General features: G+C 34.8%; 1 protein-coding gene across 43 annotated transcripts in view; it reads right to left on the bottom strand.

Moving 5' to 3' along the window:
• The window catches only part of Clasp2 (cytoplasmic linker associated protein 2), a 206,657-nt gene that overhangs the window by 68,137 nt on the left and 113,487 nt on the right, over window positions 1–25,033 (bottom strand). For 7 of the 43 annotated variants that reach the window (XM_074074085.1, XM_074074082.1, XM_074074088.1 and 4 more), the window contains 10 exons: window positions 23,597–23,614; window positions 21,224–21,325; window positions 21,043–21,069; window positions 18,168–18,194; window positions 14,724–14,894; window positions 12,070–12,177; window positions 8,850–8,912; window positions 7,810–7,916; window positions 5,621–5,644; window positions 3,987–4,231 (listed from right to left, as the gene is read on the bottom strand). In XM_074074085.1, coding sequence (XP_073930186.1) covers window positions 3,987–4,231; window positions 5,621–5,644; window positions 7,810–7,916; window positions 8,850–8,912; window positions 12,070–12,177; window positions 14,724–14,894; window positions 18,168–18,194; window positions 21,043–21,069; window positions 21,224–21,325; window positions 23,597–23,614 — 892 coding nt within the window. The remainder of the gene's footprint in view (window positions 1–3,986; window positions 4,232–5,620; window positions 5,645–7,809; window positions 7,917–8,849; window positions 8,913–12,069; window positions 12,178–14,723; window positions 14,895–18,167; window positions 18,195–21,042; window positions 21,070–21,223; window positions 21,326–23,596; window positions 23,615–25,033) is intronic. The other 36 variants (XM_074074095.1, XM_074074098.1, XM_074074089.1 and 33 more) reach the window with 14 other exon arrangements.

Below are 25,033 nucleotides of genomic sequence, written 5' to 3' on the forward strand. Positions count from 1 at the left end.
GGGATTTACCATTTAGGGCTGAACAGAAAGTTATTGAACACAGTAATAATTCCGTTATAACCCATACTATTTTAAAGGTTGGAAGTGAATATCATAATCATGTCCTCTAAAGTCAGGAAGACCAAGGGTGTCCACTCTCTTCACTTTTATTCAACATAGTCTTGGAATTTCTAGCCAGAGCATTAAGATCAGAAGAAGAGATAGAAGGAATTCAAGTGGGAAAGGAAGATATGAAGCTATCTCTATTTGTAGATGACATGATCATATACCTAAAAGACCTGGAAAACGCCACCAAAAAACTCCTAGACATCATGAACACCTTCAGTAAAGTAAGCAGGATACAAAGTAAAGTAGCAGGATACAAAAATCAGTTTACAAAAATCAGTAGCCTTTGTATATACTAACAATGAACAAACTGAGAAAGAATATAAGAAAACAATTCTATTTACAATAGCCTAAAAAAAAAAAAAAACCTAGGAATAATCTTAACAAAGGAAGTGAAAGACCTCTACGGTGAAAACTTTAAACCACTGAAGAAAGAAATCTCAGATGACTTTAGAAGATGGAAAGATCTCCCATGCTCATGGATTGGCAGAATCAATACTGTGAAAATGGCTATATTACCAAAAGCAATTTACATATTCAATACAATCCCCATCAAAATTCCAATGACATTCATCACAGAGATTGAAAAATCAACCCTAACATTCATTTGGAAACACAAAATACCAAGAATAACCAAGGCAATACTCAGCAAAAAAAAAGCAGCACTTGAGGTATCAAAGTATCTGACTTCAAACTATACTACAAAGCCGTAGCAAGAAAAACAGCATGGTACTGGCACAAAAACAGATGTGAACATCAATGGAAAAGAAAATCCAGCTATGAATTCATGCAGCTATGCCCACTTGATTTTTACAAAGAGATCAAAAACATATGATAGAAAAAAAGCCAGCCAACAAATGTTGCTGAGAAAACTAGATGACTGCATGTAGAAAACTAAAACTAGATTCATGTCTTTCACCCTGTACAAATATCAACTGAAAGTGGATTAAGGACCTTAATACAAGACCTGAAACTTATAAACTAGAGCAGAAAAAAGTAGGGAATACAGTGGAATTTATAGGAATGGGCAATAAGTTCCTAAATAGTACTCCAAAGGTTCTGCAACTAAGAGAAGGATTGACAAATAGGACTACATGAAATTAAAAAGGTTCTGTGCAGCAAAAGAAATGGTCACCACATTGAAGAGGCAGCCCACAGAATGGGAGAAAATCTTTGCCAGCTGTATATCTAACAAGAGATTTCAGAATATATAGGAAGCTCAAAAAACTAAACTCCCCCAAAAATCAATGACTAAAAGAAGAAATGAGAACACGAACTGAACAGAGCCTTTTCAAAGGACAAAGTTCAAATGGCCAAAAAAAAAAAAAACCACAAGAAATTCTCAATATCCAAGGCCATAAAGGAAATGCAAATCAAAACCACACTAAGATTCCACCTCACCTGTCAGAATGGCTACCATCAAGAACACAAACAACAAATGTTGGTGAGGATGTGGGAAAAAAGGAATCCTCATACACTGCTGGTGGATATGAAATTAGTACAATCACTATGGAAAACAGTATGGAGGCTACTCAGAAAACTAAAAATAGAACTGCCATGTGATCCAGCAGTATCATTCCTAGGGATATACCAGAAGGAATGTAAGTCAGGTTATAATAAAGGCACCTGAGCACCAATGTTTATTGCAGTATTATTCATAATAGCTAAGCTATGGAAACAGCCAGAAAGAACCAAAACTGATGAATGGATTATGAAAATGTGGTATTTATATATAATGGAATTTTTTTCAGCTACAAAGAAGAATGGAATTTTGTTGTTTGTAGGTAAATGGATGGGACTGGAGAACTATCTTAAGTGAAGTTAGCCAGACTCAGAAAGCCGAAGGCTGCATGTTTTCCCTCATATGTGAAATATAGGCTCAAAACAAATACAACCAATATTATATATACACACAAATATATACAGAACATGTATTCAAAAATGGAACTGACAGAAGAAACTAAGGAAGGAGGAAAAGGAGGAAAGACAGCAAATATGAAATGCATCACATCTCTGTAGGAATGCACAGCAAATAATAATGAAATGCATCACATCTGTGTATGAATGTTCAGCGAAACACATTGAAAACAAGGGCAAGGAAGTGCAGTTGAGGGGGGATTACATGACTTAAGCACAATGCATGAACAGGTACAATAACAAGGCAAAAATCCCACTGAAAAATGAACAGACACCTAAACAATGAAGATAAGAATGAAAAACAGGTTATGCTAATGGGAGGGCAGTAATAGGAGAGGGAGGGTAAAAGAAGGAAAGAAAGTGAATGTGGTTGATGTACTTTCTATACAAGAATGAATATAGTATATTTAAATTTGTTGTAATCACCATAAGAAAGGGACTAAGGCTGAAAGAAGAAAAATGGAGGGGATGAACAAATTTGGGATATAATACATATACACATGGAAATGTCATAATGAAACTCTTTGTATAGCTATCTTAAACAAACAAAAATGTCTTTTTTTTCAAAATGAAGGTCAGGAAGGTAAAAAAAGGTCCTGTCTGGGTTCTGGTACCAGTGAGAGGTGGGAGGATATAAGGAAAAGGTGAAGGAGGACAAATATAGTAGAAATATTATGTACTCATGTATGAAAATGGAATAATGAGACCTGTGGATCTGTTTTAAGAAAGTGGGGAGGGCCAAGAGCTGGTGGCTTATGCTTGTAATCCTAGCTACTAGGAGGCAGAGATCAGGAGGATTATGGTTCAAAGCCAGCCCAAGCAAAGAGTTCATGACACCCTGTCTTGAAAAAACTCATCACAAAAAAGGGCTGGTGGAGTGGCTCAATGTATAATAGGTCATGAGTTCAAATCCCAGTACTGGAAAAAAAAAAAGATAGAGGGGACGGAAAATAAAGGAGAATGATGGAGGGGGTGAATCTAACTAAGATATATTGTAAGCTCTTTTGTAAATGTACCCCCAGTACAATAATATGCCAATTAAAAAAATTAATCCCAACCAAAAAAAAAAAGGGGTATAATATATATTTCACTAATAAATAAATATATATATATATATATATAAATATATATATATTTCACTAATGTAGCAAAGAGAGAAAATTACACAAGTGGCATTCTTAGTATACAAATCCCATTCTTTTAAATATTAGGATGTTTTCTTAAAATTCACCATTTCAAGGCTAAAAACTTTTCTAAATTCTTCCCTATTCCCTTTCTCATTTAAAATGATATACTGAACCTAATAATCTTAGTGGCTCTAGGAACAATATCATAATGATTTACTGTTAACTATAGGTGTCAACTATAAAGGATTAAAACATTACATAGAAAAGGACAATAAGGACACAAAGGAAAAGAAAGCTAAAGCCATCAGAAAAGGGAAGAAAACCCCAAATCCTACAGTCAAAATGAACTTTTGTCCTTCGAATTCCATTACATGAACACCTAGAATATGTACCATAAACATCCGTTCTTTTTGTTGATACCAGTCAGTTTTATTACTACACACACACACACACACACACACACACACACACACACACACACACACACACGTGCGCGCACACATACACAGTTTTCTATGTGTGTGTGGTGCTGGGGATCAAACCCCGGGCCTTGTAAATGTTAGGCAAGCATTCCACCAGAGTTATACCTCCAGCCTTTATTTATTTTAATTTCTAAAATTAACATCTTTCATGAAGAAGAAGGTTTGTTTTAAACTGTGTCCTTAAATACAGGAAGAAAATTAAGACAATTTTAGTAAATTATAATACAGATATCTGGTCCTAAGGGACTCTTACATAACCTCAGAATTCAGGATAACACTGTTTCTATATAAGTCTCTAAGTGTTACAGAACCAAACTAAAGTCAAAAATAATTATTTTAAGACAACACATCTCACCTTAGAGTTCTCTGATTTTTTAATAAGTTCTGCAGACCCAAGAGGCCTTCCTTCCTTTCTGACCAATTAGAACTAGCACATCTATTGAGAACTTCTGCCACATCTTCTGTCTGCCTCATATATGTAGGGATACTACCATTTCGAGAACTGTAAGAGCGTTCGGAACAAGCACTAGAAGCATCACTATTGGCATCATCATCTGAGTGCATTCCATATGATTCATATCTTCTTCGAGCAGGTTTTTTCTGTTACACACAAAAAATTTCATCAGTAGTAGTTAAAAATTGTATTGATATTTCATAAAGTCTACTGATCACAAAAGAAATTATTTTTCTTATTAGCAAACCCAAATACTTAAAAGGATTTGTTTTAAAATCAGTGTAGAACATGCTGCTAATCATTGTAATGACAACATGTCAATATTTAGGTTTTTTTTGCTCAGGAAACATGTTTTAAAAGTTAGTAGAAGGTGAAGTATTATTTAAATATGGGAAGTGGAAGAAGTAGAGTAAGATTATATGGAAGTTCGGATGCACAAAGAAGGAAGCGCTCAGTATGTATTTTTTTCCTTTTCATTGGAAATTGAGAACTACTAAAATGTAATTTAATACAAACTTTACAAGAAATATGAGTTGGTAATAAAAAAATTGTCTTTTTAAAGGAGAACTACAATGAATCAGGAAAATGTCTGCTTTTCCAGACGTAAAGTATCTCATTCTTTCCTGCCTCTTTAATCTCCTTCTTTCCTATTCTTTTACCTCCACTACCACTTCTCTTGCCATTCTTCCTTCCCTTGAATCCAACCCTCATGTCTCCTAAAGAAGTAAAATACAAGCAAAAGATGTAAGAAACTGTTATTACTATTATTTTTAGAAGGTAAGATCCTTAAGGACTTTCCTCCGTTTCTTCATTACTATTATTTTTAGAAGGTAAGATCCTTAAGGACTTTCCTCCATTTCTTCAGTACATATAAAATGGCTCTTTCAATAAATATCAGAAACCATATTCAGATTCCTTTAATTTCTTTATACCTAAGGTTTATACTTTAATGTATGTAACTGTCAACTATATCTTGCATATTAAAAGTGACAAGAGGTAGCGTAAATAGCTCACATGAGACTTCCTTGGAAGAATTGGAAACAAATCTCTATAATCTGATGTTTGGATTTTGGCTGGTGTGCGTGAAGGTACTTCTATAAAACACTGTAAGCACAACAATTTAAAATAGTTCCAAGTATCTATAAGTACTCTGCAGACCAAAATCTAAAAGAAATGTGATCTGATCTGAACTTCAACAGTCCAAATAGTTTTATAATGATGTTTCTGTTACTTACTGCTCTCATTTTTAATTTAGAGTGTTAATACTGTGATGTTTCCTGTGTTGGGCTCCAAATTAGTTTTATTACAGACATAAGTGTAAATGACCTCATCTCATTTGTGAAAAAGTTGGACTGAAAAAAACAGCACCTAAGACACTCTAGTTAAGATAATCACAGTTATAGAAAAGCAGATGTATGTCTAAGAATTTTATTACTTCCATTTTAATTTTTTATAGAAGACCATCATCTGTTAAACTGATGAAGCAAAGAAAAGTTATGGTATCATAAAATGTCAAAAAACAGCAATGTCTATACCTTAGTCCGTATGTCTCCTAAGAGCTGAGAGCAGTAAATTTTTAAAGAGAGAAATTGAAAATAATGAAGAACAACACAGTGAAGTAGGCATTAACAATGCCCATGATTAGAAACATTAAGTTTTTTTTAACATATATACAAAAGAACTGCCTATCATGTTTAATCTTATTAATATCCTTTATTTAGTTCAATTCAAAGAAAAATACCTAAGCTAGAAAAATATTCCTGTAACCAGTTTTCCCAAAGAAACTCAAATACTCTTATCTGTATCCTTTTACCATTACCAAATTTAATTTTATTTCCCCAGGTCAAGATTAGGTTTAACTGTCGGAAGCTTTTTTCCTAAAAATTGATAATTGTAACTGAAATATCTGTGCTATGCAACTAACAGAAGTAGAATATTATTGGGAATTCACTTTTAATCCTTCATAGTTAAATATTCCTATGTAATTCAAACATCATCTTAGTATAATAGCTCAAGAAAAAACCCATCTAATTCATAAAACTTACAGAAGTAGAATTTAATTGGTAAATAATTCAATAAAAAACTAGGGAACATGATTTAAAAAATACACTGATGAACTTAAAACATCTAACTAATTAAGTATCATCCTAAAAAGAAGTTATCAGTATATCCCAGGAAAGCCAGGAGGATCATGGTTTGAGGCCTGCCTACATGACTGTGCGCTCTTGTCATCCCAGCTTGGAGGGAAGTGCAAATAGAATCGTAGTAAAGGCTGGACGGGGCATAAAAGCAAGACCCTATATGAAAAATATAAAAAGGGCTGGGAGCATGGCTTAAGTGGAAGAGCACCTGCCTAGCAAGCACAAGGCCAGAAACCCTCAGTATCACCAAAAAAAAAAGCATTATAATAACACTGGTTAAGATGTAATTTAAATTTTTTTTAGTAGCATAATATATTTTCTAAATTTCAAAACAAGCTGGGTGCTACTGGTTCACGCCTATAATCCTACCTACTTGGGAGGCAGAGATCAGGAGAAGAGAGATTTAAAGCCAGCCTGGGCAAATAGTTCTCAAGACGCCATTTCAAAAATACCCAACACAAAAAAGGGCTGATGGAATGGCTCAAGTGAGAGAGTGCCTGCCTAGCTAGTGAGGTCAAGTTTAAGCCCCAGTACTGCTGCCCCCCAACCAAAAAAAAAAAAAAAAAAAGACAAGGGATGGGGTTGTAGCTCAGTAGCATTTATTCAGAATGCAGGAGTCCTGGTTTCCATCCCAGCAGTGGAAAAAACCAAAACCAAAAACAGTGAACTAAAAACAAAGCTGAGGCCTTTTATAAATTCTGGGTAAGAAATTGAATAAATCTGTATTAGGCCCTGGGTTCAATCCCCAATAACCCTCTCCTCCAAATGAGCAAATGGTTCTTAAACAGGATAAATATTGTAAATTCATAATCTGAGTCACTCTTTTTTTTTCTTTTAATGCTGAGAAATTCAGGGCCTTGGGCATGCTAGGCAAGTGTTCTATAGCCCCAGCCTTAATCTGTAATTTGAAAGAAGAAGTGTCATACTGAATTGATTTGGGAAATTAGCTAAACAAATTATACACATCATTTCAAAAGAGTCATCCTTCATAATTTTCAGTGAGAACAGTGAAAATGTTGTCTACATATCTATGTTGTATACCACTCTTCTGATAAACTACCACGAATCTTTAAAATAGGTTTTTAAACCTCATTGTTTCATGTGTCAGGCATAAAGAACTTGGAAGATATCTTCGTTATAATTTGCCTGAGGCTGTACTTTCAGCTCAGAAAATACAAGTAATTAAAAGACTAAACAAAAGCAGCCCCTCAACTAAAACAACTCCTACACACTCAAGGTTAAGATAGCCTTGAAATACATGCCTGTAAGTGACATATTTCTATAGCAATCTATCTCCTCTTACATTCAGTATAGTACAGAGCAATAAAAATAATACTATATTAAAGATATCAATAATAGTTACGTTCCCAGCACCCCACCAGAGTTACTACTATTCCTGGCTTAACATCCTGAATAATTAGTAAGAATCAGTAATTATACTGCTGTGCTTTTTACATTGCTCACATCTGTCTTAGATTTAATCTAGAATTTTCCCATTCTTTCTCCTATGCAGGTGAAGGCTTACTCATGAACTGTTGTCGTAATTGGAATATTTATAATGACAGAGAAATGGAAAAGAGTACCAAAGCATCAGCTACAGCCTCCTCCACATCGGAGCCTGTGTTCAGGACTCGCATGGCACTGACAGAGGATGACAGCCGGCTTGACTGACTGATCCCATAACCTGGACCTAATACATTAAAAGAAGGAAAACAGCTTTGAGATGGTCATAAATGTTAATAGTATCAGGCTGGGAAACTTTAATACCCTAAGGGAAAGGGGAAAAAAAAAAAAACCAATGGCAAAGCATTTTAAAAGCAGTATCATATTTTCTGGGCACACTGAATTTTTTTTGTCAACTAAAAGGGTAAAGGCAATTAAAATTATTGACAATGTGTAGAAAATAAATTTAAAGAATAGCAACTTATTTATGACTACCAGGTACAAGAAAGAGTGGCTGGAAGACTAAGGGCTTTGACATTGATAGCCCTATAGTTAATCCAGCTCTGTCAGTTCAGGCAAGTCTCTACATGTGGGTGAACCACCAACTAATCCAGAATAACGATCAATCCTCAACCAATAATGGTTAGGGAGATCAATGAAGTCACCAGCAATTCACCAGAAAGAAAAGCTCAATGATAGTATCTCCTTCAAGATAAGTTGATTTTATTCCGTAACTAAGATAGATCATTCAGTAACTATTAAGTGGCTACCTTGTGCCCGGCACAAAGACAAACCAAAAAGATGAATTCTCCCTCTCAACTGCTTTGTACACCATCATTTACAATTAAAACACTTCATCCACCATTTTGGTTTTTTTTTTTAAACACACATATAATGATGAAGAACATAACTGAAAACATGAAACAATTCTATATTTAAAAATGACATAACAGGTTACACAAAACAGAAAAGTCCTTCTGCTAGTGAGAAAAATGCTCAGTAAGGGTGCTGAAGGGGAAAAAGTTACTTGGGAGGGGGGAAAACAAGTGATTATTCTCCAGTAAATTAAAAAAAAAAAAACAAATCAATTTATAAAAGTGAGTATTATTCAATGAAAACTGAAAAGGACAAAATCTGAAATGAATGCATAGATCATAGTGAAAATGTACTCATCCTTCACCTGAGGCCCCATACACATCGGGGGCGTAGAGGGCACCAGTAGATCTGGAATGGTGTCTGGAAGCTGGAATAACAGGACCATACAAACCTCATCTATTACCACAGAAACAAGGAATAGTGGCAGCACTAATGTCAGGCAAGGAGAGTTAGTTAACATTGACGTTACTCTTAATAGTTAATGATCAGAATACTGCCAAATATGGCAATTAAACATTAGCATTTCAAAATTGTCCCTGACACACAAATACAAATTACACCTAAGTGGACATACGAGGCCTATAAGAGACAAAAAAGGCAAATATTCAAATGGAAGAAAATGTCAAAAAATACAAGCATGAAAACAAAAAAAAACAAACACTGTAGTTAAAAAAAAACCACTATGGTAACTAGTAATTAATAATAATCTTATCTCCTTTAATCTTGACACCCAAAGAGAGGTAAATATTATTATTGAATTTTATAGGTTTAATTGTTTGCCTCTCTTATTCATATGTTGAAATCCTAATCCCCAAGAAGAAGGCACTAGGTGGTGGGTGGGCAAAGCTCTCATGTACTTTTTATAAAGGAGACTCCAGAGAGCTAGGTGTAGCTCCTTCTATCACGTAAGGACATAGCCACAGCCATCTGAATATGCTGGTACCTTGATCTTGGACTTACTAGCCTCCAGAACTATGAGAAACAAATTTGTCATTTGTAAGTATTTGTTACAACAGCCCGAACAGACTGAGACAGATGGGGAAATTAGGGCACAAAGAAGTAATTATACAATCAAAGCCTCAAAATCTGTGTTCGTTCAGGGCTCTGCTCTTAAAAAGCACAGACCACTGTTGTATTGTTCAAAAGATAACATACCTTATTTGTGTTAACATACATTTTTCACAATGATATGGAGAATAAAGTTGTTCATTTAGTAGATTACTTAAAAATCAAAGCACATCTAAATATCAAAAAGGAGTATCAAGACAGGTTCCAATGGCTCATGCCTGCAATCCTAGCTACTTTGGGAGGTTGAGATCAGGAGAATCAAAGTTCAGTTCAAGGTCTCCTCAGACAAAGAGTTTGTGAGACCCCCATCTCCAAAATAATCAGAGCAAAATGGATGAAGTACGGCTCAAGCGGTAGAGCACATGCTTTGCAAGCACAAAGCCCTGAGTTCAAACCCCAGCCCCGCCAACCCCCCCAAAACTCCTCTCAAAAAACCCCCCATAATTTAACAAAAAAGCTAAAAATTTGTGACGTGTCCTTATATTGTTCTAGAATCAAAATACATATTTTGCATTATAGATCTTAAAATTTTTGATTTCTATAACAACACAAAGTCAATATTAATATTTGTCCATCATATAAAAATAAACTGCCAGGAAAACGCGTTTTAATATTTAGTGAAATATACTACTTTCACTTTAAAAGTTAGTCTTCTTCAGATGTATTAATCAGAGCCCTTAAAATTTCCTTTGCTACAGGATAATCATAATGAAAAAAAAATGATAAAAAAGATCCAAGGAAAGAGGATTAAACAGAGAGAATGCTGCACAAAATGGTTAATAAGTACTGAAAGGTGACTAAGTTAAGTCAGTAAACTATTTACCTAACAGAAATCATTTATAAAATAGTGAGAAAGATGAGTGAATTTGCAAGTGCCTAGTATCTGAGCTAAATGTCTCAGAGAACCAAAAATTAACCACTTGAAGTTCTATACTAAGTCTATCTGAGGAAGAATTACAACAGACAACTAGAATAACTGTATACTACTTAAGAGTCCCAAACTTTTTTTTTTTGTGATACTAGGGTTTGAACTAAGGGCTTCACGCTTGCAGATCCTCTACCAATTGAGCTATTCCACAAGCCCTTTTGCAAACTACCAACCTAAGCTGGCCACGAATCACAACCCTCCTGATCTCTTTCTCCCAAGTAGCTAGGATTATAGGTGTAAACCACCTGCACCCAGTTCATGCCAAATTCTTGAAGAGCAATTCTCTGAGTATTACAGTAAGCTATATGTTTCAAAGAAAAAAATGTGAAATGGCCACAGGATTGTGCATAGAAGCAAAGTACAAGTTAAAATTCTGAATGGTCATAGAGAAATTCTAGATTCTCAATGTAAAAACTTATGCCTCTCGACTTATCCTAAAAACACTAAAGGTTTAAAAATATATCTAATATTTTTATAATTGAGGTAAGTATACTATTATAATCAAAGTTACAATATAATCTCAATGATCAGGAACAATCAGGTTCATAGCAGTGATAAAACATGAGCTCCTATATGGAAAAGATTGTCAAACTATAAAATACTATAAAAATATTAATCCCTCCCACTGATATTGTAGTTTGTAGAAATTTTTTCTAGAAACCTACATTACTACATTAAGTACTCTAAGTTGAAAAGATAAATTATAGTTTATCAAACTAAACAGCACATATTTCAGACTGAGTACTTTTTTCTTTTCATTGCTGGGGTTTGTACTCAGGGCCTCCATCTTGAGCCTTGAGCCACTCCACAAGCCTTTTTTGTGTTTTTTTTTTTAAAGATAGGGTCTTGTGAACTATATTTGCCTGGGCTGGCTTTGAACTACAATCCTCTTGATCTGCCTCCTGAGTTGCCAGAATTATAGGCGTGAGACACCAGCACCTGGCCAGAGTGAGTAATATCTTTAAATTCTCTACAATGATTTAAATCTTGAATTCAATATTCTTTTGTTTTGTTTGTTGAGACATGGTCTTACCATGTAGTCCAGGTTGGCCTTGAATTTGTAATCCTCCTGCCTTAGCTGTCTGAGGGCAGGGATCAAATTAAGTGTTCTAAAGTTTGCATCTGGCTGGGCACTGTGGCTCTTGCCTGTAATCCTAGCTACTCAGGAGGCAGAAATCAGGAGGACTGTGGTTCGAAGCCAGCCTGAGGAAATAGTTCCGAGACCCTATCTCGAAAAACCCATCACAAAAAAGGGTTGGTGGAGTGGGTTCAAGGTGAAATCCCTGAGTTCAAGCTCCAGTAGTTCAAAAAAGTTTGTACCTATGTGACATTACTTGATTATGAAAGCAATTTGTTTACATGATGACTGACTTTGCTCTTTCAAGACACTTAAATAAGGTCAAAAGCATTTCCCAAACATATAATTTCATAGTCAACAATGAATGCTGGCTTCCAGGTATACAGAGGTTCTCAGATGGCGATATTGCAAGAGGGAAGCAGTGTACCTCACAGCTGTCCAAAAACTCACCGAGGGGCTGAAAAGACCGGACTGGACTTGTGTCCCTGCTGCTTTCCCGACTAGCTTCCCGGCTGCATCCTTGACTCACGCTTGGCCGAGGAATGCGACTACTTCGGGCTGGCAAAACACACAGCAAGGAAGAAAACAGAAGACAAAGTACAGGGTTTTTAAAATTTTGGTTTTATTTGTTCTTTCTTAAAAACTGACTGTTAACTTAGGCTGAAAAATTATTATGTCAGTACTGGGAATTTAAGTCAGGACATGAGCCTGCTAGGCAATGGCACTCCAACATGAACCACGCCTGAGTCCTTTAGTCTTAGGGTTGCTTTTCAGGTAAGTTCTGGCTAAACTTCTGTGCTGGCTGACCTTGAACCTCAATCAAGCGTGTGGCACCACTCTCGCCCAGCTGGGGAGAGAAATGACTCTAGATAAAGAGTCATTTAAAACCAAAAATACAAGTAAGTTTCTTGAATATGGTTTGTTACTTTCTAGGAGGTTAGAGGCGTAAAAGAATGCTTTAGTAAAAGAAAAAGGCCAAAAGTAAAAAAGATTTAAAATATTGTTCAACATATACAGTAAAACTCAAATTTTTTCTTTGTTAAGTGAACTACAGACTTCTTTCACTTTTGGTGTCTTAGGTCAAAATCTTTTTAATAGAAAGAAAAATCTATACATGTCAAATATTAACCAAAGAACAATTCCTGTTCTTTGGTTTTAAAGTTCTAAACAAAGAAGAAAAATGAGCCATGCTTTCAAGTCCCACTCCTGAGAAAACAGAAAGACAGGCTAGAGGTAAGGATCAGTGGTAGAGTGTTTGCTGGGTAAGCATGCTGCCCTGATTTTAAAGCAGTACAGCTTTAAAAAAAAAAAAAGACCATGTTGTGCTTAGTAGCTAGCGCCTGTGCAATCCTAGCTACTTGGGAGGTGAACAAGAGGACTGAAGTTTGAGGCCAACCTAGGCAAGAAAAGTTAGTGGGCATATTAGCTCCTGACTGGCATCTATTCTTTTATAAACTACAAAAGAAATAGAGCTAGCAATTCTTGGAAAAGTTATATAGGAAAGTCACATTCCAAATGCAAAATGAACCAAAATGTAGGATAACTCTAGGTACAGGTAGGTCTATAAGAAAAAAGAATTCATTTCAGTATAATAGGCACATTCTTTCACAAAGTCTTGAACACCCACACACTTTAGGAAGAAATGAGGCCATAACCCACTATGCATCTTTTTTATCATTTTAAAATTTACATGCATGTGTACACATTGTTTGGGCCACCTCACCCCCACTATGTGTCTTTGAAGCAAACCATATTTATTTATTCATAACACAATAAATATTATTTATAGCTTTTTTTCTTTTGGGACAGGGTCTCACCATGTAGCCCAGGCTGGTCTGAAACTTTCAATCCTTCTCCCTCTACCTCTCAAGTTCTAAGATTACAAACATGCACCAATATACCATATATATTTTTAAATTTTAAAAGTACATTAAGACTTGCTTGTGAATGCACAGTGGAATGTATGTGTAAAATGTAATAATGTAAAAATAAAGTCGATAGCTCTAAGAGAGCAGAAGGTGAAAGAAAGGTATGGGAAATGAGATACTGGCTGAAGTTGACAAAACAAAAAGAAATGGCATTTTCATTGGTAATCTACAAAAGACTTTAAAAACAATGAAAAACAGATGATGAAAAAGAACCTGTAATAATTAGAGGATTTTTGCTCTGAGAATGACAGATCAAGTAGCAAGTATCCTAAGGGCAAAATTAGTACTACTATTGATAAAGAAGAAAGGGAGGGAAAAAATAGGTAGGTATATAGAGATGGAAAGACAGATTCTGGATCCATGAAGGCAATGTTAATCAGTCAACTTACTGGCTGCACAACCTCTAAATTTTTCTCCTATAAGAACCAATAAAGGCTGGAGGTGTAGCTCAACTGGTAGAGTACCTGCCTAGCAAGTTCAAAGCCCTGAGTTAAAAAACAAAAAACAAAAAACTGATAAATTTCCTTTTACTGCTTTTTATTTTTTTTCCATTTTCATTAAAAAAAAATTTTTTTTGGCAGTACTGAGAATTTGAACTCAGGGCTTTGCACTAACAAGGCAGGCTCTTTACAGCTTGAGACATGCCTCCAGTCCTTCATTTTACTATTCAAGGTAGCTTCAATTGCAGTTTCCTTAGCTAAAAGTCAAAGTATCCTAGTCAATACAAAATAAATAGAGAGTTGGACTGGAGGCATGGCTCAAGTGGTAGAGATCCTGCATTTGCAAGCACAAGACCCTGTCTTTGTTTAAACCCCAAGTATCCCAAACAAACAAACAAACAAAAAGAAAGAAAATAGAAGCTTATTATCTGACCTACAATTCGATTGTCAAATATATGCAGCTAACATACATGCACATAAATACTTGATAATATGTTGCATGTTTCTCAATAATCTTGAACTTTAAAATAATAGCTGTATTTTCAAAGCTCCTATAAATTGTACTTTTAAGATGTAACTCATAACCTGTATTTCAGTAACTTCTTCAATTCTCCTTGATTTTTTAAAGCTGTTTTCCTCAGACTTCTAAGAGCCTACTGTATTCTAGAGTCTTCAATGCTACAAAAGCCTGAAACACTAGAGAAATAAGTGTCAATTCTCCTAAAGAAAATCTTACCTACGGAAAGCCGAGATGGACTAGCCTCTCTGCTGCAGCCCTGGCTCCGTGGTATCTTGCTTCTTTTTTGTGCTGAGGCTGAATTGACCAGGACTCTTTGAGCACCCGAGCTCACAGTAGAGAGGGCTGTCGTGGTCAGAACTCTTCCTGGAGACCCAGATCGGCTGCCAGCTAAACACCAAACACATATAAAAATACTAAGATGTGAACCCCTAGAGAACTTGCTGAAAAGATAAAAATTCAAGAAACAGTGATAATATGGCAGGTTAAAGAAAATGCAGTGAGAAAGATTTATACATAATTACAACCTGGGGGGAAAAAGGTATCACCTATACTAGCACTGAATGGTAAGTGTTTTGGGGGATATACCATACTATGTTTGATAATGATAACAGTATTATGACTTTTAGAATACAAATTGTAAGAAAGGTTTCCAAAGCAACCATGTGTCTGATAGTACATTTGGTTAAGATGATCTGTGTGAAAAAGCTATAAATTTAAAGGAGAATATAACGCCTTAATTTTCTCACTGCTATTATTTTCATTAATAATAATGATAATTTGCTTACGTTAGAATAGTTTCCCTGAGAGGCTTGTGAATGTGTACAGCAAAGTCATCTACTTAAATACTATATACATTTTTAAATTTTACAAAATTAAAATTTAAATGTTGAGAAAACTCGGTCAGCTAAAGAAGAAATTTATATTCAAATCACAAAGGTCTCTTGGGTGGCCACATTCTGGGATATAGAAGAGAGATTCCATCTGAATAAATAAATTCTTGGCATGGTGGGGCACACCTGTAATTCCTGCACTCAGAAGGCAGAGGCAAGAGGATTTCAAATGTAAGGTCAGCCTACATAATAGACCCTGTCTGTAAATACCTACCTACTTATCTACCTATATACATACAGAACAGTGTGCTTTTTTTTTTTTTAAATCCATGCCCCAATCTCTAACTCCCCTTCTATCCTCTAGAATATATCTCTGACTTCTCTGACATTTGGCTCTTAGTCCTATTCCATATGGTTTTCTATGTATGTTGATGGGTAGGTATGTATTTATAGACAGAGTCTTTTATGTAGGCTGACCTTGAACTCGAGATGCTCTTGCCTCTGCCTCCAGAGTGCTGGGAATATAGAGGTGTCATACCACACCTGGTTCATTCATTCATTCATAATGTTTTTTGGGGTGGTAGTACTGGGGATCAAATCCAGAGCCTCATGCATGCCAGGCAAACATTTAACCACTGAGCTATATTCCCAATCCTCATTCATGATTTTTAAGACAGGCCTCACTGTGTAGGTCAGGCTGGCCTTCAATCTGCATTACCCCAGCCTCTGCCTCCCAGTGCTGGGATTATAGCTATGAATTACTATGCCTGGGATTTATTTATTCAGAGGGAGGTTTTATGTAGCCCAGGATGACTTTGAACTCTTGTTCCTCTTGTCTCTGCCTCCTGAATGCTGGAAATACAGGTGTGTGCCACCACACTAGAAAGAAACATTGTTTTAAAGTAGAAGTATAGAGGTTAACTTTTAAGGAGATGAATTCCCATGTTAATCAAAACATTTTATATCTATGTTCAATAGGAAAATGGACTAGATAATTCCAAGATATAATCTAACCCTAGATTCTAAATGGCAACATTACAGAATTTGCATTTAAATAAATCTCATGAGCCAATCTTTTCCTTTCCTCAGGCACCACCTTCCATGCAGTAGAAGAGTCACTGCTCATGATGTACAATCTTACCCAATAAGAGTTTATTTCCACTGAACAGATTAAAGACTCAAATGTCAGTGGGGACAAGAACAAGATATTGAAAAAAAGAACAGGTTCTTCTTTCTTTGCTTGCCTTTTTTTTGTGGTACTGGAGTTTGAACTTAGGGCCCTGTGCTTGCCAGGCAGGCACTCTACCACTTGAGCCACACCACCAGCCCAGTTCTCCTAAGTATAGAGCAGGGGGAGTGGTCAAGCAGATGGTAATCAAGAGGAGACTGTCTGCCCTTTGCTAAGGGGGAGGTGACCTTTGAGTTCTAACCAGCCTCTGTCTTGAGGTAATACTGACTAGGTTTGTGATATTTTTAAACTGAGAGCTTTGAAATTTCCTGAGGTTTATCACGTTGTGTAGGCTAAACAGTACATGAATAGAGCAGGCTAGATGTGGTCTATGGGCTGTTGATCTGTGATCCCATGTTATTAGTTCTTGGCATAGCTTGCTTAGTACAATTTATACTCCTGCTTAATTCTTAAACTGTATCAGCACATAAAATTGAACTTATCTTTCATCATGGATAGCAAAATTGTACACAAACAGTGTTTCCAGTAAAACTAACAATTTACTATTTGAGCAGAAGGAATTCTAAATTATTGTAGGGAAATTACTCAATTGTATTTTAAAATGACTGCTCAGTAAAACGTTTCATGATAGTTCAGGTGAAGAATCTTCAAATCCAGTTTCTTTCAGTTATAGCCTTCAGGATAGTGGAGGTACCTATTTTTTCCATGCAGGATCTAAACTAAACATACACACTAAAACATCCAAACACCCAACATGCCACAAACTCACAATGCAAGATAGGTAAATGGAATATTTTATGGGAATAAGAGTAACAATATAAAAAGTATAAAGAGAATGAACTAAGCACATACAATATGGTATTCTGTTAAACCAATGTAAATTTGTGGAGGAAGAGTGTTGATAGGAGACTGGAGTATTCCTTGAAATGTGGATCTATTCAGCAGACAGGAAATGTGCAGTTTAGAAGCAGAGTAACTACTTTTTCTACTCTAGATTTAAATTTATTAGAATTATGCAAGCTCACTCTCTAGATATTTAAATTCATTCATGCCCCTCTTAGGAAATAAAATTGGCAGTGTTCAGTTCACTTTAATCTCTCCCTTCCTCTTTTCCAGTACCTCTGGTCACCACACCAAGACTAATAATTCCAGTGTCTACAACTCATTTGGAATGATTTATACTTAGAAGAACATAGTAAGGCTTTTTCTCCAGCAAAGAGCCACCAAGGTTAATTATTTCCTTTAGGAAAACTACAGAGTTGATGAAAAGGGGCATAATGCACCCAGGAAATTGCACGTTAACAGAAAATGCCCTAATTGTAAAACTTGAAACCAGATACCTATTTTCTCTTGTGCTGCCTTTTTTATACTTTTTATGGAATTTCAAAGCATTACTACTGCTCATTTTCTTTGAATGTTTACATATGTTGGGCCAATTCAGATAAATTAAAAAATTCGGTTTTGGCAATATAATAAAGACAAGGCCAAAGGCGGTGGGAACTCAATTGCTAAGTTTTATCCCAACATGATTACAAAATGATGGAATATTATGTAAGAATTTCTGCTGAATAGAACCCATATTTGGTAATGGAAATAGGTGATCATACAGTAGATGCACACATAAAGTCTATAGATTCTTACCACCAATGGTATTAGCAGATTGTGATCCTGAACAAGTGTAAAGGCAGAATTAGGGTAAGGGTTATAATCCAAGAATAGGGAAGGAGCAGTTTTAAAATGAATGGCAGATGGAAATAAGAAAGCTTTAGTCAGTTCTCAGGAAAAAAAGAAGATACAATGCAAAAAAAAAAAAAAAAAAGGCAAACTTTAAAAATCCCAAAAGCACAGATGATATCTGTAACAAAAGCAGTACACTCAATAGTTTTCATAGCTGATAAACAGAAATCAGACACTCATGTACAAAGCAGATGAAATGAAGTCACAAGAGTAAATGTAAATTCTTCAGCTTTTCTATTTAAATTATTTAATTTAAATAATTAAGTGTTTAAGTTTTTTTAACATTTAATTTAAAACTAGATGTAGGAACAACTGTAACATCTTAGAGCTGAAGAAAAATCAGATGAAAAACCACAAGTTTCATCTTTTTTAAGATTCACAGAAAAGCAAAAACAAGAGGTGGGAATAAGGAAAACAAAGTTTCTGACAGGCTGTACAATCTTCTGTACACAACCAGTCACTACCAACGACAAAAAAAAAGGGACACAATTCTTTCATAAATATATATCTAAAGTCTCTCCATTAGGTCTGCTTTCATTTATTTTGGTTAGCCACCAGAACACACCTGCTTTGATCCAAAAGATTTTTTTTTTCTAAATGATGATACAAAAACATGGAAAGACCATGCAAACCCTAATGAATTACATTTTACAACAAAGTGAAGATGGAGATCACCATAATATTTCTGTGCAGATATGTTAGAAAGAAACTTGCATACAAATTACGTATCTTTTTAACAAAATAATTTGGAATAGGACATATAGTCATTCAAATAAGTAAGCAAGCAAACAAACAAAAACTCTCCAAAATGATTAAAATCTAAGTGATTTTATAGTGGGAAAGTCTTCTAATCTTAAAGTCCTACTAGGTCTAAAAAAACAGTGACTGGTTTTTTTAGGGGAGAATTTTGACTATTGTGGATTGGGTTTCAAAGTGAAAATCAAATGCAAAAAGTATTACTCTATTTTCTAGTGAAGTGATCTGAAGTTAAAACCTATGTAAAAAGGATGTCCCTTAAGTAACATATTTAAAAAAACAAAAACAAATACAAACAAAAAAACCCTCTTTTGCCCTGAGTTCAGCCTTAGTATTAAAAGATAACTAATGTCTCACAATTAAGTGGACAGTTTCAGGTTATCTTAATGTTTCTTTATGCTTTAAACATTCTAACTTCACTATTACTTATTTCTCTGTTTCCTGAAGGCAATGAGAATAGCAAGGCATAGAAAAAAAAAAAGCAGTATAAAATTCAGTTGGCATCTGATTAAGAATAATAACAAGGACAATTTTAGCAGTTAACATACATAGTGCTTATTCTGGGCCATGTACTATCTTAAGAGCATTAAATATACTACATCATTTAGTCCTCATGACAATTCTACATGTAGATGCTATTATCCTCTTCATTTTATAGGCAAGTATACAGAAGTGTAGTAACTTTAATCTAGGAAAGCCAGGATTCTAACCTGGGCAGTATGACTCCAAAGACCATAATCTAAACTAGCATTTCTTAGATTTTACTATGACACAAATTTATCTTCTTAAAGTTCAGATTCAGTTGATCTGTGATGTTAATTTCTAATTAGAACCCAAGTGATGCTGATGCTAATCTGTGTAGCACATATGGAGGAGTGATGCTCCCAACTACTGTGCTACACTGCTGAAAACCTAATGTACTTTAAAAATCATTCTAAAATCCACAAAATTGGGGAAAAAGGTGTTATCCACTCTTGATTTGCTTGAGAGAAAAGCCCTTGCCTACAGGACATCTGTCATTCTTCCTATTTGTAAGCAATCTTCAATTTGAAAATGCATTTTACTGAGTATTTCTGCTTATCTTTAGGATTCTTAGTGAGTGCTCCCAACATTACACTTCCTGGACTCTGGGAAGAAGAGAATCTGAGGGAAGACTTGGGTAATCAGCATCCTATTCTCTCCAAGCCTTGCTCTTTCCGCTTGATTCTACGATCCAGGACTCAGGTTAAAATAAACAGATAGGACATCCATATCCTAACAAATGATCTAAATAACGGTGCAAGACAATTAAATCCATTTCTTTCTAAAAGTATAGTCAAGTATACAGAATAATTCCCACAATTATTTCCTAAGGAAAATTTCCTGATTTTTTTAGAGATAAATGCTAATAAAAATTTCTTGGTAAGGAAGGAATGGCAACAAATTGTTTTCAATTAATAATGCCATAAATATATGTGTTACTAGTCTGGTACATATGGATCATTCATTGTACCTAGACATAAAGTAGTGCTTTTTAATAATTCTTCTTACGAAGAACTCAACTTTCAACGAAATACCAAAAACATAAATCTTAAATTTAATAACAAATAAACCAAAATTGTCATTTCAGTTTATTTTTCCTCACTATAAATCAGCATATACTTGTTAAAAATGGTAGCCAAAAATAAGATTTTCTAATAGATTATGGGGAGAGTAAGATATCACTTATCTGCTTTGAAAAGCATTAAGCCAGATGCAACCCGATTTTGATGTTAATATATGGCAATTATTTTTGCCTCTAAAAGGCACAGTTCCACATTTGCAAGTTTCTGAATATAATGTGAAAATCTTAATGCTTAGGATTAAGCATGTGCTATTTAAAATATCTTCATGCAAAAGTTTGTAAAGCAGATGAAGTTTTTCTTTCTAAGTGGCAGATATCAATGATGCAGCCCTAATAACACAAAGACAAGACAACACCCACTCAAAAAATTCCAAAACATGCACGACAACTGACCCAAAACATTGAAAAAAAAAAAAATACCTTCATTTTTGTCAGGTGATGATGAACCTAAAGTACAGAACAAGAACTCAGTATGTGGCTTGCCTTTTTTCAGATTTGCTTTGTCTACCCACTGGTCAACTTCCTAATACGGTACTAAACACGCAACACGCTTATCCTAACAAGATTGACAATCAATGGAGGACTGGTAAGCAGTACGTACGCTGGGACTGAGACACCATTTTTGTTCGGCTTCTTCCTCTAGAATCTGTCTTGGCATTTCCCATACCAGCAAGTGGTGCTGAAAGCTTTGCTCTCATACGGCCTGAGGAGTAAGATAATCACATAATTAAAAAACATTTGTCTATAACAACATTCATTATTAAGGGGGAAATCTAACTATTTTTAAGTATTGTTAAATTCTATAATAAAACCATCACAGGTTATATTTTTCTTAAAATTTAATTCATAGTTTTGCTTTATTTTTCCCTTTTCTTTTCTAAGAGATGGGATTTTGCCTTGGCTGGTCTCAAACTCCTTGGGTCATGCAATCCTCCCACTTAAGCTTCTGAGTAGTCGGGACTACAGGCATGTCCCAGCAGGCCCAGCCAGGATTGTTTTTTATGTGTTGTACTATAAGCTAACATTCCATCAAGGGTAAGAATAATGTAAAACCACAAGATTTTCATTCTTACTTTGACATTATTAGTCTAGTAGTTATAATTAAGATAATTACTATATTCTTTTTTTTTTTCTTTTTTCTTTTTTGTGGTACTGGGGTCTGAACTTTGGGCTTTGTACTTGCTAGGGGAGCGCTCTACAACTTGAATCACAACCCCAGCCCTTTTTGCTTTAGTTATTTTTTTTTCTATAAGAGTCTCAAGTTTATGCCCTGGTTGGCCGGGACCACAATTCTCTTATTTAGACTTCTTGCTGTAGCTGGGATGGCAGGCACACTTTACCACACCAGGCTTTTACTGCTTTCTTTTCCTAAGCAATTAATTTCATTTAGAAAATGACTTGAGGAAATACGTATCCCATGAGTTGGCACTTTTCTCAATGTATTTTTCTCCCTCCTGGCTGCATTCCTTTCTGCTCTACTACTTCCTCATCTCCCTCTATAAAACTAGGCTACAAGTATCCTCATCCCACTGCTAGAGCTCTTGAACCCAAGGAAATAAGTGCATCCAAGGGTTAAGTAAGCTGTCATTATTAGTAAAAACAAGTGATGATAAAATACATTACTATCAGGTACTTTGGTATTCTCAATCAATGTACAACCAATACCAAACATAGTCAAAAAGAAGAACTCAATCTTTTTAAATTAAAAGGCACAATTTGTAGGGAATACACAAAATTCTGGCTAATTCAATATGGGCATATTAACTAGGAAAAATATACTTAAGAGTAGGTATAAATTTAAAAACTAAGGAATGAGTGAGGGAAGAAAAGAGAGTGGAAAGAAGTAGGAATTAAACAGAGGTAAAACAAGAAGCATAACTGGCAGAATCTTAGTTTTCTATTCACTTCAAGGTCCCCAATGAGTCCATAGTTTAGGCCTCTGAGGATTTTAAAGTCTATTTTGAAGAGTAAGATATAATGTGTTCATGATTAAGAAGTAAAACAAAGAGACCAAATTATCAGTTTTGAAATGGAGAATTTATCCACATTCTACACAACAAAGAAGTTAGGATATGTTAAGTATGTTGTTAGAGTGACAGTAAACTTTATTAGGAAAGGAATACACTTTCTTTTTTTGTTTTTGTTTTTTTGTTGGGACTAGGGTTTGAACTCAGGGTTTCACACTTGCAAAGCAGGCACTGAACTGCTTGAGCCACACCTCCAATTATGTTAAGTATTTTGATACTAACATTTTAAATTACAAAGTGACAAGGAAGATGCCATTATTTCCTATAGGGTCAGAAATCATACTTTAAAACAATTTTAAATATGAGACCATAAAAGGTTAAACTGATTTGGTTTTATACATAAGAAAATGTCACCAATGTAAAACTTAAGAGGAAACCGATGTATTTCAAACCAAAGGCTTTAATAAAACAGCTTTAAGGCAGGCTAAATATACAAAGTGAATTCTTTTCCTTTGTACAAACTCAAATGGAATAAACAATTCCTTTTAAATGGAATCAGTGACCAATTTCTAAGTCACTGATTCAAAAATAAAAGACAATTTGAACAAAAAGCATTTAAATTCCAATGATAAAACAAGGATGCATGCTCCTACAAAGTAGAAATAAATTGGCTTTAACTAAAAAAGAAAAGCATCAAATATCATTAATGGAAAATATGAAATTATGTATTAATTTTATACTAGATATTACTAAACATGTCAAGCAATTATGATTTTCCAGCAAGAGATGATTCCACAATACAAGGCAAAAAACTTCAGGATGAAGAATTAAAAAAAAAAAAAGCCACACATAAAACTAACATAATCAGAGAATGTAGAAGCTACTATAACTAGCAAATTATAAAGATTTGCAAATAAATTAGCCTGTTTTAGTTTTAATATTTAATTCCAACCAATGAAAATAGTAATGTAGGGATTCTGTATTACTAACAAATGTGTATTTCTTACCATCTTCAGATGCTGTTCCTAAATAAGAGAAATAAAAGAATATTTCAACAAATTCTGCCAATGCAGCTACCTCAACCACCACCCAAGACTAAAATGAAAAGGTGAAAACAAAACATAACTTTTAGTCTGAAAGACTTAACCTGGAAAAGTTTTGGAAAAATATAATTTGAGATAATCTTATTTGCAGTACACATAAAAAAGCTGAAACCAGAGAACTGAAAATGGCAGAATTCTATAATGAACACTTCTTTTATATCTCATTCCTAATTTTGAAATGGTAAAAGAAGCTGTAGAAATTAATTACAAGAAAGATGCAACTCTTACTACTTCTATACTATAGACTTTGCTAGAGTAGGAATATTTTCTGGGCATCTTCAAAAGGTAACCCATAAAAGAACTAGAGAAAACTAACAAGTAGGGAAATCAAATCCATGACTGAGGCCTCATTTGCCCATATTTTCAGAAAACACATACAAAACCAAAGATCTACCAATCCAATTAATCAGCTATTTACTCAACATTTATGTGTACTCCCAAGATGTCAGTGAAGTCTACCAAAAATGACCATGTACAAGCATCATAACTCACTACTGCTAAGGAGCAATACTAGACAAACCTGGTATGTACTTTCGTTCAATACTTTTTATGAAATACTTTGATCAGACAATAGGTAGAGAGACAAATATAACCAACAGTCACAAACCCAACCCAAGATTAAATAAATATTCCATTTCACTGAAATATAAGCTATCTTAGATCAACTTTTAGAGTTTATTAACAGAAAAATATGTAACATCTTGAATTTTTCTAGATTTCATAAATGATTTAGATTTCAATACTGTACATTTTACAAGTTTTGAAACGAAGTGCAACCATCTAGCTAACACGATGGGATCTGATAAGAGTGAAAAGAAGCAGGGATAATGTGCTGTCTAGAAAAAATAGGATACAGATTTGTTACTGAACTACAAACTGTAATCATTTGCATATTGGAATTAAAAAGGTAAAACTTAAGTTCAGTTTTGATTACATGTTAAGTTTAAAAAGACAGCATTGGTAACTTGTATTTTGTTTTCATAAACAATCATTTGATCCTGTGAAATATGTCATTTGTCTTTCTCCACATCAGTTAGTAAACTAATGTGTTAAATTAAATGAATGATGAGATTCTTTTCCATTCTTCTGAATCCAATATTGTAAGAAGACAAGAAACTGACAGCATTCAGAGACCTATTTCCTATTTATTTATTTTTGTAGTACTGGGGCTTGAACTCAGGGCCTTCACTTTGAGCTACTCCACCAGTCCTTTTTTGTGATGGGATTTTTTCCGAGATAGGGTCTTGCAAACTATTTGCCATGCCTGGCTTTGAACTGCGATCCTCCTGATCTCTGCCTCCTAAGTATCTAGGATTACAGGCATGAGCTACCAGTGCCTCG

Source organism: Castor canadensis, chromosome 5 (assembly GCF_047511655.1).
Source record: "Castor canadensis chromosome 5, mCasCan1.hap1v2, whole genome shotgun sequence".
NCBI lineage: Eukaryota > Metazoa > Chordata > Mammalia > Rodentia > Castoridae > Castor > Castor canadensis.